This window comes from Chionomys nivalis, chromosome 8 (genome assembly GCF_950005125.1).
Source record: "Chionomys nivalis chromosome 8, mChiNiv1.1, whole genome shotgun sequence".
In the NCBI taxonomy this organism is placed as follows: Eukaryota; Metazoa; Chordata; class Mammalia; order Rodentia; family Cricetidae; genus Chionomys; species Chionomys nivalis.
Window position 1 is genome coordinate 95502920 of NC_080093.1, and position 12681 is coordinate 95515600.

The 12681-nt window shown below is 49.0% G+C and overlaps 1 protein-coding gene across 1 annotated transcript in view; it reads right to left on the reverse strand.

Moving 5' to 3' along the window:
- Positions 1-583: 583 nt before the first annotated feature.
- The window catches only part of Clpb (ClpB family mitochondrial disaggregase), a 131105-nt gene continuing 119007 nt past the window's right edge, over positions 584-12681 (reverse strand). The window contains exons 12-16 of the mRNA XM_057778193.1: positions 8978-9134; positions 8342-8415; positions 8101-8220; positions 7843-7947; positions 584-7268 (exon numbers count right to left, since the gene is read on the reverse strand). Of these exons, the coding sequence (XP_057634176.1) occupies positions 7020-7268; positions 7843-7947; positions 8101-8220; positions 8342-8415; positions 8978-9134 (705 nt within the window). The 3' untranslated portion in view covers positions 584-7019. The remainder of the gene's footprint in view (positions 7269-7842; positions 7948-8100; positions 8221-8341; positions 8416-8977; positions 9135-12681) is intronic.

Genomic DNA, 12681 nt, shown 5'->3' on the forward strand with positions numbered 1-12681 from the left:
TATAATATTGCATAGGTAGCACAGTAATGTGGTTTAAAACTTGTCTAAAGGTGAATATTTCGACATTTCCTTTCCACTACTGTCCCTAAGATGTCCAGCTGTTGCTCCTTTGTGTGGACATCAACGCCTGAGTGACTGCATCACCCACCTGACGCCGCCGAGATCCGAATGCTTCGTTACTGGTTGTGATAGTCTGAACGAAATGTGCTCCCTGTATTCTGATAATTGGAACACTTGGTCCCCAGCCTGGGACACTCAGGTGTGGCCTTGTTGGGGGAAAGCATCACTGGGCGTGAAGTTTGAGGTTTCGTTCTCCGCTGTTTACGGTGGAGGATGTGATCCCTCACGTGCAGGCGTGGTGCTGCCTCCTTAGGTCATTCCTGGCAGCGACGGTGAAGGGCTCATCCCTCTGGGACTGTCAGCCCCAAATCGACCTTTTCTCTTGTAAACTGCTGGTCGTGGTGTTTATCACAGCCACAGAAAAGCGGCTAATACGCCGGCAGAATAGAGAGATTTTTTTGTGCATTCAGCTTTTATTTAGTCACTCACCAAATATCCGTAATGCTGGTAGGTTTTCACGACTGCCCTTTGGATGCTCTAAACACACAGCTGTACATCAGAACAAGAGAATCTACTCCCCAACATCTGTACCAACTGGTATTCTCCACGAATGGAGCCTTCTAGGCAGTGTCCTACTTCAGCCTCTCAAGACAGGCTTAGTGCTTAAAAGCACAACAGTTATTAGTTTTTTGGTGTTCTATCATATACAAATATTTTCAACTCAGGTTTAAGAAATCCCACTCGAAACTGGTCATCAGGCTATCAAACCTCACACAAAACTACACACACTGGTGCTCATCTTTCATTTAAAAACCTTAATTTTGAAGTAGTTCTAAATTTGCAGAAAAGTTTGCAAAAATAATACAAAGAATTTCTGCATACCTTTCTGGAGACTCCAAATGCTGACTGCTGTTCCTCCTTGGTGTACAGCATGCACGAAAAACTCAGGCTCCTGAAGCGGTGCCTTTATATTTTCTAAATATAAGGACTCTCTTCCATAGTCACAATTAATCTGGGCAGCAGCTGCAGGCCCTCGTGAAACCAGCGTCTACAGTTCAACTCGCCTGGCTTTCCGCATCCAGTCAGAGGGAGACTGGGTTCTTTCGGTCACCTTTGCCAAGTCTGAGTACATGTGGGTCTGTTATGTATTGTTACAAGGGGTCTCATATAGCTCAGGCCTCATAAGTCACTACCCAGGGAGGATCCTCCTGCTTCCACCTCCCAAGTGCTGGGATGACAAGAATGAGCCACTATGGTCCCACCACCACTCTTTGCCCACACAAGGCTGGCTCCTCCTACTTAAATTTGCAATTAAAAAATGCCTCCCAGACTTGCCCACTGGCTAGCCAAATGGAGGCAGCTCCTCTTTTCCCAGGTGACTTCAGTTTATGTCAAGTTGACACTAACCAGTACATATATAAATATAACCACAGCACTGCCAAGGGAGGCAGGAAGGTCCCTGGCAGTCAGCTCAGTCTCCACTCCAGTGAGCCGGTCTCAGAAATTCTAGGTCATGGGATAGTTCAGTAGGTAAAGCTGGCTGTACCCAAACCTTCAAGAGAACTGACCTTCATATGCACGCCCACGGCATACATGTTTCCTCCTTTCCACACCCGAAATAAGTAACAATACTGATAAAATGTAATGTACTAACAAAAAACCCAGGGCAAATGGCTACTGAGTAACAACCTGAGGCTGACCCTGACATCTCCACATACCCCTCCCCCAAGCCCGAAAACAAACCCACACAAGTTTAACTGAAATGCTTTTTGTGGCGAGGTGTGGTGGTACACACCATTAATCCCAGCAGTGGGGAGGCAGAGGCAGGCAGATCTCTCAAGTTCAAAGCCAGCCAGGTCTATACAGTAAGATCCTATTTTAAAAAGCACAAAAAAAATACACAAAAAATCCAAGCCACAAAACAAAACAAAACAAAAACCCTGAACCCAACCAGCCAAACAAAAGCAAACCAACGCAGGAAGTTTTCTGTGGTGCTAGTGACTAGACACAGCCTCACACGGCTCAGTGATCTCTGTCACTAGCTACACGCCAGCCCAACAGACTGCATCTAGAGCCAGTGTTCCTAGACAACCTGATACTGTGAAATTATAAAAAAAATATTTCCCCATTTTCTGATTATATCTAATTCCACACTCCTAATCTTGGATTTTCATTTTTGGCCTTTTTTGGTTGTTGTTTTAAGTTGCTTATTGTTTTGCTGGTTTTGTTTTATTCTTTTCTCATACATCCTGACCGCAGCACATATACTAAAATTGAACAATACTGAGAAGATTAACATGCGGTTGACATGCATTTTTGGTTTTTTCTGGGTTCTCTTTTCCTTTAGCTGGCTCAGGAAACTTTCCCTATTTAACTGACACTTTCAGCTAATTCATGAAGATCCATCCGCTTCAGCCTCCTCAGTGCTGGGGCTATAGGTGAGATCCCACATTTGGCTAGTTAATTATTAGTATTATGATTATTTTCTTTTGCAGTTTTTTTTTTTTTTTTTGAGACAGGATTTTTTTGTGTAAAGGTCCTGGTTGTCCTAGAACTTTCTTTGTAGACCAGGCTGGCCTTGAACTCACTGATCTGCCTGCCTCTTCCTCCCAAGTGCTGGAATTAAGGGAGTGTGCCACCACTGCCTAGCTAGTTAATTTTTTTTATCTTATTTTTCCCTCCTAAACTTCAGCTTTGATTGTCCATTTTCTGCCTATTTCTTAAGATTGTTTTTAAAAATTATTTTTTATTTTATATGCATTGGTGTTTTGCCTCTGTGTATGCCTGTATAAGGGTGTTGGGTCGCCTGAAACTGGAGTTACAGACAGTTGTGAGCTGCCATGTGGGTGCTGGGAATTGAATCTCTTAACCACTGACCTATCTCCCCAGTCCCTGTTTATTAAGACTTACTTCGAGAAAACGTTCAGGTTTAGATGTCCTCAGTGTTTTTATTTTAATGGGTATGTTCATGAGTTCATGTGTGCACCAAATCACAGGAGCCTGTGGGAGCCAGAAGAGGTTAGGATTCCCTGGAACTGGAGTTTCAGACATGTGGGTGCTGAGAACGGAATCCAGGTCCTCTGCAAGGGCTTAAGGACTCTTTATCCATCAGTTTAGCCCCTAAATGTTTATTTTGCCTCCTCACCGAATCTAAAACAATCAGTACACCCCTCTTGCCAGAGTGCCCCCCTCACCCCCAGGGATTACAGGTTTGAACCATGCTCTGCTCAGCCTTTCTCTTTGCACCACAGTCATGAACGACAGGACCCTCCATGGGATGCCTGCTGTCACCTTGCTCTGCTTGCTCAGATCACCCCTGGTGCGTTCCACTTCCTGGCTAACAATGAATAAACAATATCATCTAATATTCCTGGGGCGCCTGGGTGCATGCTGGCACCGTGACATGGCAGGTTCTGTGACAGCATCTGCCCTCTTGGAGCTTGCGTTCTAGTGACAAAGACTGACCACAGAACAAGAGGGGCATGCAGGCTGAGCCAGGATGTGCTCCAGTCCTGGACGAGAGCACAGCATAACCAAGGGTCTGGCCAGAGTCCAAGCAAGGGTCTAGTCTGTTCCCCATGCTATGACCAGGAAGATAGCCAAGGGGTTTCCAGGCACAAAAATTATCTAGTTTTGAGTTTAATTCCAGTTATTTTTGTCCACAATTGATTATTCAATAGGAATAAGGCATAGGGATGTGCACTGCCCAACTGACTTAGAGCATCTAAGGGAGCGGTCCTCAACCTTCCCGATGCTGTGATCCTTTAATACAGTTAGAGCATCTAAGGGAGCAGTCCTCAACCTTCCTGATGCTGTGGCCTTGAACTCACAGAGATCCTCCTGCCTCTGCCTCCCGAGTGCTGGGATTAAAGTCATGCACCACCACCACCTGGCCCATAAAATTATTTTTGTTGTTACTTCATAACTGTAATTTTGATACTGTTATTAATCATAATGCAAATATCTGCTATACAGGATGGTCTTAGGCAACCCCTGTGAAAGGGTTATTTGACACCCCAGAGGGGTCACAATCTACAGGCTGAGAACCATTGCTCTAAGGGCAGTCTGACACCACAGAGGAAGAAAAGGAAAGAAACCGAAAAGGAATAGTAAGGTTTTAAGAAGGCCACTGCATGTGCTGGAGCAATGGCCCAGTGGTTAAGAGGTCTAGCTGCTTTCTCAGAAGACCAAGTTCAAATCTCAGCACCCACATGGTGGCTCAATATTGTCTGTAACTCTAGTTCCAGGGTATAAAACACTTTCTTCTGGCCACCAGATACATACATGCGTGCAAAACACTAATACACATAAATCTAAAAAAAAAAAAAAGGCTACCACACATTATAGTATTAGATTGGACTATAGGCACCACTTGGAACTCATGATTTTTTCATAACATAGATGAAGAGATACAACCAGACATATGTATATGCATGTATCTTTAGTTCCCGGTGCATCTGCTGGGAGGGTCTGGACACCACGAACATCCCTGGCGTCCAGATCTTACTCCTGAAGTATCAAGAAACCATTGGTCCATACAATAAAAGGAGACGGTGAGTGAGCCCAGAAGTCTATGGTGCCGGAACTTGAGGCTGTGAGGCTGGACACAAGGGCAGAGTGGAAGGAGCCAAGCAGGGCTGCACGATCAGCATCCTTCCTACCACAGTAGAGCCAACGTATCAGTCAGAACTGGATAAATGAGGTAAAAGTCTTTAGAACAGAATACTCATTAATAGATACACATGAATAAGGACAGCAAAGTCGTCATAAGGAATACAGTAAGCACAGCAGTAAAACAGCTGAGATGAACACAACACTAAGAAAAATTCTACATATGTGACATTCAAACGGCTTCAAGTATCTGCCCAGAACATTTTATCCCTTTTTAAATTTATTATTATTATGAAATAATGTGTGTATGGGGGCATTCATGCCACTGTATGTGTGTGGAGGTCAGAGGGCAATTTTTAAAAAGATTTTATTATGTATACAGTGTTCTGCCTGTACACCAGAAGAGGGCACCAGATTTCATTACAGATGGTTGTGAGCCACCATGTGGCTGCTGGGAATTGGACTCAGGACCTCTGGAAGAGCAGTCAGTGCTCTTAACCTCTGAGATATCTCTTCAGTACCCAGAGGACAATTTTTTTGAAGTTGGTTCTCTCCTTCCATCTTTATATGGGTTCCAGGGATTGAACTCAAATCATCAGGTTGTGCAGCAAGCTCCTTAACCTGCTGAGCCATATTACAGCCCCCTCCCCCCCTTTTGACAGGGTCTCACTATGTAGCTCTGGCTGGCCTGGAGCTCACTCTGCAGACCAGGCCAGTCTAGAATTCAGAGCTCTACCTGCTTGGCTCTTTCTATTTGGAGACAGGGTTTTACTACATAGCTTAGATTGGTCTAGAACTCACTATGCAGCAGATGGCAGCCTCAAACTTGTGACAACCCTACCTCAACTTCCCAACTGCTGGGAGTCCAGGCATAAGACAATATATTTGGTTTGATTTCATTTCCAGAGGAAAACTATTCATTTATATATACACTTATTTATTTCTGTGGTGTTGGGAATCAAACCCAGGCCCTCAGGCATATTAGGCAAGGTCTATTACTGAGCCACACCCCAGCCTGAAAGTTTACAATTTTACAGTAGAGAATCCTTCCACAGACAACCCTAGTCTCAAGATTACAGTTACCAGTGCAGGTGCTGGGAGCAGCAGGGCAGATGGCTTCTGTGGTCATCCTGCCAAGGATGCAGACCTCAGGCTCATCAGTGACATCAGACAAACCCAAGCTGAAGGACTCTTTAAAAACGAGCAAGGACACAGAAACTGCCTCAGGCAGACAGGAGGAAGAAATGGAAAGAAAAGGCAATGTGGGGTTTCTGGGCAGGAGCATGTGGCAGTGTGCGTCCCGGCCCTGGTCTGGTCATTATCCGCGCCGAATGACAGGAGGAGTGGCTGACTGAAAGGTTTCAGAGGGGAGGGGGAGAATTTTCTATAAGTCTAAACAATTTCAAAATAAAAAAGAGAATAAATTACTGAGGTAGAGATGAACAGGCTGCCTGAGGAGCTGGGCGGTACCACACAGAGCTGGGCACTCATGCTCTGGCCTGACCATCTTGTCGTGACATTCTTCTATGACCCATGACACTGACTTCAGCCCTATCTCTGCACCCTGGTGGACGGAGGGCTCTACCCAAATCCTGTAGGAAACAGTGCCAACTGGTGGCTTCTGCCAGGTCTGTTGTATCCTGCCTGGCTGGGCTGAAACACACATGATGTCGTGCTGTCTGCAGTGGACATGCCACACTGAGGTACCGGCAGGCTCAATCCTGACTCACCTGGCTGGGACAGCAGTTAAGAGACAGCGCTGAGGCACACTCTATGTCCACCTACACGGAGCCTGACCCTAACCTTGCTCCCATACAGCTTTCCAGTACCTGTACTGCCAGCCTGCTGAATTTGGTCATCAGGGACCACAGTCCCATCCCAGAGGATGGCAGGAACCACTCAGACCTATGGGTGCCCTATAGGCTGGACTCCAGGGTGGGCACGATAGAGAGCTACGGGCACGGGAAAGAGCTGTAGACTACAGAGTCACCCGTGCCCGGAGCTCTTGCCTTCCTCACCCCCATGGGGACACGCTGCGTCAGCACAAGCAGAGGTGCACAAAACCGCCTGGCCCTGTCTTCTTCCAGCCACACTCAGTTTCTGTTGCCATGCTTCTGGTCTTCTGGCAATATGTTCCTGTTCTGACGACATGGAACGGAGTTCGCACTGAAGCGCAGACCAGGCCTTCCTGTTCCTGCTTGGAGATCACAACAGACCGTGAACCTCACAACCAAGAAGGCAGGGGAGGGCCTGGGCCTTGGGGAGGCATGAGGGGACGGCACGTCAGTTGCCATGTCACAGCAAGGGGTCTTTATTAGATGTTCAGGGTACACACAGGCAGGCGGATGCTAGATGGTGTAGCACACTTTTTCAGGGTGGAGTGGTGCCCGGATGTCCAGTTTGCGGGTCTTGCTGTCCTTATCAATGATCTCCAGACGCAGTGTGGGCGGACGCTTCTCAGCCTCGGGTGAAGGCAGGTCAGGGCTCTTGAGGAGCTGCTTGTCCGAGTCCTCCACGGTGATGCGCAGGGTGCAGCCCCCTGGCAGTAGGTCCTGCTCATAGGCTGCTGCCAGCTGGTTTACCACACGGCGCTCTACCTGCAGGTGGAGGAAGGTGATAGGGCCATCACTGCCTTAGCCTGCACCTGACCTGCAGCTTCAGCCAGGAGCTGGCCTCTATGGCTTACTGTCTGGGCAAGTCACAAACCTCAGAGCCGCAGTTCTTACTTGCAAATTGAGCTTTAATGGCAACTAGCTCACCAGTAACTGCTAAAGGCTCCATGGCGTTAGTTTTCGGAGTCTCTCAGTCCAGGTCCTTCTAATGAGGATTCATACTTATTCACCCTGCTTAGAGACTAGTGTTTTGTTTTGTTTCTGAGACAGGGTTTCTCTCTGTAACCCTGGATGTCCTAGAACTAGCTCTGTAGACCAGGTTGGCCTTGAGCTCAGAGATCCACCTGCCTCTGCCTCCTGAGTGCTAAGATTAAAGGCATGCGCCACCACCACCCGACTAGAGACTAGTCTGAATTGATCATTTTTTATTTTTAGTTCTGAAGGGGCTTCTGTTCACTGCTGTTATGGATAATTTCAGGGAGACTGGCTGAGCATGGAAGCACCAGGGCACCGGGGGGAGGTGTAGAGGTTCCGTGTCTGTCTCGGCCTCTGTGCTCACCTCGTGCTTGATGGAGCGGGCGCCATAGTGGACGTTGTAGCCGTCAACCAACACATCCGCCACCTCGCGGTCCCACAGCAGCGTGATGTTGTGTCTCTGCTTGGCCTGAGGTAGGTCAGAGAGAGGACTGTCTGCATGGTGCCTAGCACCTTCTAGCTCTAGGCACACTGGTCCGAAGGGGCCTTGAGAGACCGTGCCCCCAGGACCACTGGCTTCAGATATCTTATCCCCACCCACAGGCAGTCAGTCCTCTCTTACTCTCTTGGCCCAGAAGTTCAGTTCCTTGTTGACCAACTGGATAAGCTCTGAGTGGCAGAAAGGGAGGAAGTAGACAATCTCATTGATCCGTCCCAGAAACTCGTCTCTCCGGAAGTGAGCCTGCAGAGACAGGTAAAGGGTGGAGGCACTCAGTGACAGTGGGGAGGTTTCTGGACCAATTGGGGAGACAGGAACTTCCGTATATCTAGAGCCCCAGCAGGAAGCCAAAAGAAAAACTCACTTTCAGAATGGGACGGATCACATTCTCCTTGAAGTTCTTTGAGATGGTGATCTTGTCACTCATCTGGACGTCCCCTGTGAAGATAGATCATAAAGTACTTAGCCATCACACTCAGGACCTCTGGGGCTGTGCTGGCCCCAGGGAAAAACCTGGGCTTGCTATTGAGTGCATGTAGCCATAGTCTGAGGTCCCGGCCTTGTCCTGAGCACCTAGCTGACTTCTGAGGCTCTTTGGCTTGCAGATGCCACAAAGCACTGACTCAGGTTTGGTTGGGTTGGGGCAGAAGACAGCTTTGACCCAGCAAAGAGGCCTACAGGCTCTTCTAGAGGAGAAAGGCAGAAGCGGCCTCTCTCTGATGACATCTCCATGACCCTTGTATGTGAGGCCTTGCCCACTTCCCCAATTTCTGACCCATTGAATATGTATCTCCCTGGTCCCTAGGGCTGGGGGGTGGGTCTGAAGCCATCCTGTAAACTGGTGGACCCGGGCTTTACTGAAGGTGGGGCACTATCTCTTGTCCCCACTACTCTCTGGGATGATGCCTACTTTCTACTCGAAGGGTTTCAGTTCCATTTCTGCCCCAGATATGCCTGTGCTCAGATCACCTCCCTGGATGGCCCAGGACACACATCATACCAAGGTTTTCGGCAATTCGATTTCGGCTCATCTCCAAAGCTTCCTGCCTCAGCTGTAGTGCATGTTGGGCGATCTCATCACTGGCCACATTGGAAGTCATGATGAAGATGGCATCCTTGCAGTCAATGGTCTTCCCCTTGCCATCTGTCAGGCGGCCCTGGTAAGGATGAAGCTGGTAGCTGGGTAGGCTCCATCAGACAGCTGTTCCCCAAGTCCCTCTGCTGCTGCCTCCCACTCTAAGCTCTCTGGGCATATGACTCACATCCTGACAATGGTTTTACCAACCGAGGCCTCCAGGTGAGGTGCCCCTACTCTTGGCACCTAGCATTCCTGGCTTCCAGTGGCCAGTCTGACTCCCAGTCAAACACACTTCCTTTGGAGGCTAACTGTGTTGGAACTTTCTGAGCCTTCTCATGATCCTGGCCTAGAGGGTCAGTGAGATCAGGAAACGATGATGATGATGAAGGAAAGCCTAGGTCACTGCAGAAGTGCAGGGGAGGGCATCTTAGAGGATGATTATCAGACCACACACGGTCATTGGTGAAGAGCTTCAGGACGCCAGGCTGGGCCTGTGGTTGGACAGCTGCCGTTCCTGTGCTAATGACATCTGCCAGAGCCAGACAGTTCTTATTTTTACATCTTCTATTTCTTGTTTTTAAGGCAATATGTAGTGTACACTATGCACATGTGGGTGCCAACAGAGGTCAAAAGAGGGCACTAGAGCCTTTGGAGTTGGAGAAACAGGTAGCTGTGAGCCAGATGAAATGGCTGCTAGGAACTGAAAAGCAAGCACTCTTAGTCATTGCCTAATTGCCTGCGTATGTATCCATCCATCCATCCATCCATCCATCCATCCATCCATCCATCCATCCATCCATCTATCTATCTATCTATCTATCTATCTATCTATCTATCTATCTATCATTTAATGACAGGGTCCCATGCAGGCATGCCTAGCTTCATACTTATTATGTAGTTGACGATGAACTTGAATTCCTGATGCTCCTGCCTCCATTTCCCTAGTGCTGGGATTACAGGTGTAGACCACCGTATTCAACTATCTTTGGAGTTGTCCTCCATGCTGGCAAGGAGGAATAGATGGGGAGGGTCCTCTAAGCACTTTGGGAATTTTTTTTTTTGAATTTTCAGTTCTTTCAGTTCTTTCCAGAAGTGACATTGAGGGAGCCATCTCTCCTAGAGGCAGGTACACCAAAGAATAGGAAAAGGAGCAAAGGGAAGAAACAGGACTAAAAGTACAGGGTCTGAAAGCAGCCGGGTGAAGGGGCAGAGGCCTGGTCATCTGTACACTAACAATGGGCAGTGTGACAGCGGTGGCAGGGCACACAGGCCAGGCCACTGTCACTGCAGTGCTCTACTCCATCCAGGACCCCTGGGGAGAGGCCAGGCTGCTCATCACTGTCCAGGGTCAGTACCTGGCCCAGGCGTCCAGCACTCCGAGCCTCATGCCCTCCTCACTGGCTTTCTTTCTAGGCCAAACTTAGTTTGAATCCTTTGCTTCTTACTGGAGACAAGTGTGAGGGAGTGGAAGACAATCTCTGCCTGGATTTGTCTGAGGTACGACGGAATGAGAGAACATGGCCCTGGGGACAGATCACTGAGCTATGGTGGACTCCTGCTCCAGCCTAAACCTGTCGCCATGCTTTCCCCTTCGCTGACGGCACGAGAATGAGTCAGACGTAGCCTCTGCTTCTGCAGTCTGCGCTGGCAAGAATCCCTAGTGCTGGGCCTGCTTTCAGGGCTTGTTCCTGTTCCTTGTTTTTCAATTCCGGCCCCCAAAGGTGAGGGCAAAGGAAGCAGGGTCAGTCCTTGAGCTCTCTGCTCTTGCCCCAGTTCACTGGCTCTAAGATGACGGAGTCGGTGGGAGAGCCAAGTCTGCGTGCCTATATGACATAGCCAAGCATGTGCACCTGGCACCTCACTTTGTGTGGTCCACACTGGCTTTTCAAGCCCATCTCTGAGGCCTGGGTTCATGCACTGCTGTCCCGGACCTAGCAATAACCCAGCAGCAATTTCAATGTGAGAGAGACCAAAGCTCTGCTCATAACTGGGCCTCAGGATGGATCCAGGTGGGCAGGGGAGCAGGTACAGTGCACAATTAACCCAAAGGTGACTTTCAGCACTCACACCTCAGTTTTCTTGGTAATTCAGATGTGTTCCAAAGATGAAACTGTTCTTGTTCTGGCTGGGGTGCAAATCTCGCCCAAGGCTTATGGGCTGCCTGTCTTCCCAGCCAATACTTAGGGTTAGGATCATTATGAATCCTCGATGTCCAGGATTTTCTGGGACTTCTATGCTGGGCTATAGCGCTGTGTCCACGGGAGATAAGCCAAGTATTCAGGTGCTTTGGTAACTGCCATAGAATTCTTGATTTTCTCAGGGCAGGCTTGGGAGGGCAGGCCTGGTATGGTTCCAGGGACTTCCATCACCCCAAAGTCTGAACCCCGTGCCCCTAACTGCTGCACTCGTTACTGTCCCTGGGCACAGCTCCCACCTCAGCATCCCATCCACTCAGCTCATCATTAGCACCGCAGGCTGTGCCCTGCTGCCCTGCACAACACCTCATGAATAAAGACAAGAGCTACAATCTGGGGACTGCCTATCACTGGGGTGAGTCCTGATTTCCTCCCTGAACCTTCTCTGACTCGTGCTAAGCTCACAGTTTAATCCCTCACTGTTCCTGTGCCACAGAACACTGCTGAGATGGACGTGGCCTCCCTTGAGGCCTCTGTTAGCCTCTGTGCTGAAGGAATCATGAATTGTAGCTTTTGACCAGAGTGTCCCTAAATTCTGGAGTAGCTATGGCTGGTTCATATGCATCACATTCTTAGCCACAGCGAGTCCCCAGGCGTCCCCTTCCTACACGAGGGTCTCCATCTGTTGCTTGGTCTGCAGATTTTCTTGCTTCAGGTCATGGCTCGGCACTGGCCAGAAATCAGCTCATGTGGGCACCACTCTCTCCCCACAGGCAAATGTCTAGAGCTTTCTGCCTCCCATGGAAGCTGCTTTAGGCCGGGTGCTGCACCTACAGATGAATTCTTTTTTTTTTTTTTTTTTTTTGGTTTTTCAAGACAGGGTTTCTCTGTGGCTTTGGAGCCTGTCCTGGAACTAGCTCTTGTAGACCCGGATGGTCTCGAACTCACAGAGATCCGCCTGCCTCTGCCGCCCCCCACCCCCGAGTGCTGGGATTAAAGGCGTGCACCACTACCGCCCGGCTACAGATGAATTCTTTAGCACTTGTGCACACATGCCAAGGATGGAACCCAGGATCTGCAGAATGCCCGGCAAGTCTGAGGCTCCTTCTAGCTGTGTGTCCTTGGCTACCTCATCTGTGCTCTCCACCTGACGGCACTGTGGCACTGTGAAGAGCTGCAGGCCCCTGAGGCTTTGGGGGTGTCAGCTTTCTCCTTTCAGCCCTTCTCTGTGTTCACCTCATAAGCACATGGTCGTATACATATTTAATCCTAGTACTTGGGGGGCAAAGACAGGTGGGCCTGGGTTTGAAGCCAAGTTCCAGGACAGCCAAGACTACACTGCGAAACCCTGTCTCAAAAACCAAAAATTACAGTTAGCCCATAGTGTTTGCTGGCCTGGGGGCTGGTGAAGGGCTGAAGGGCACCAGCTGAAGCCCCGCCCTCAACAAGCATAGCTGCCAACCGCAGCTCCGACCGAGGGCGTCACACACT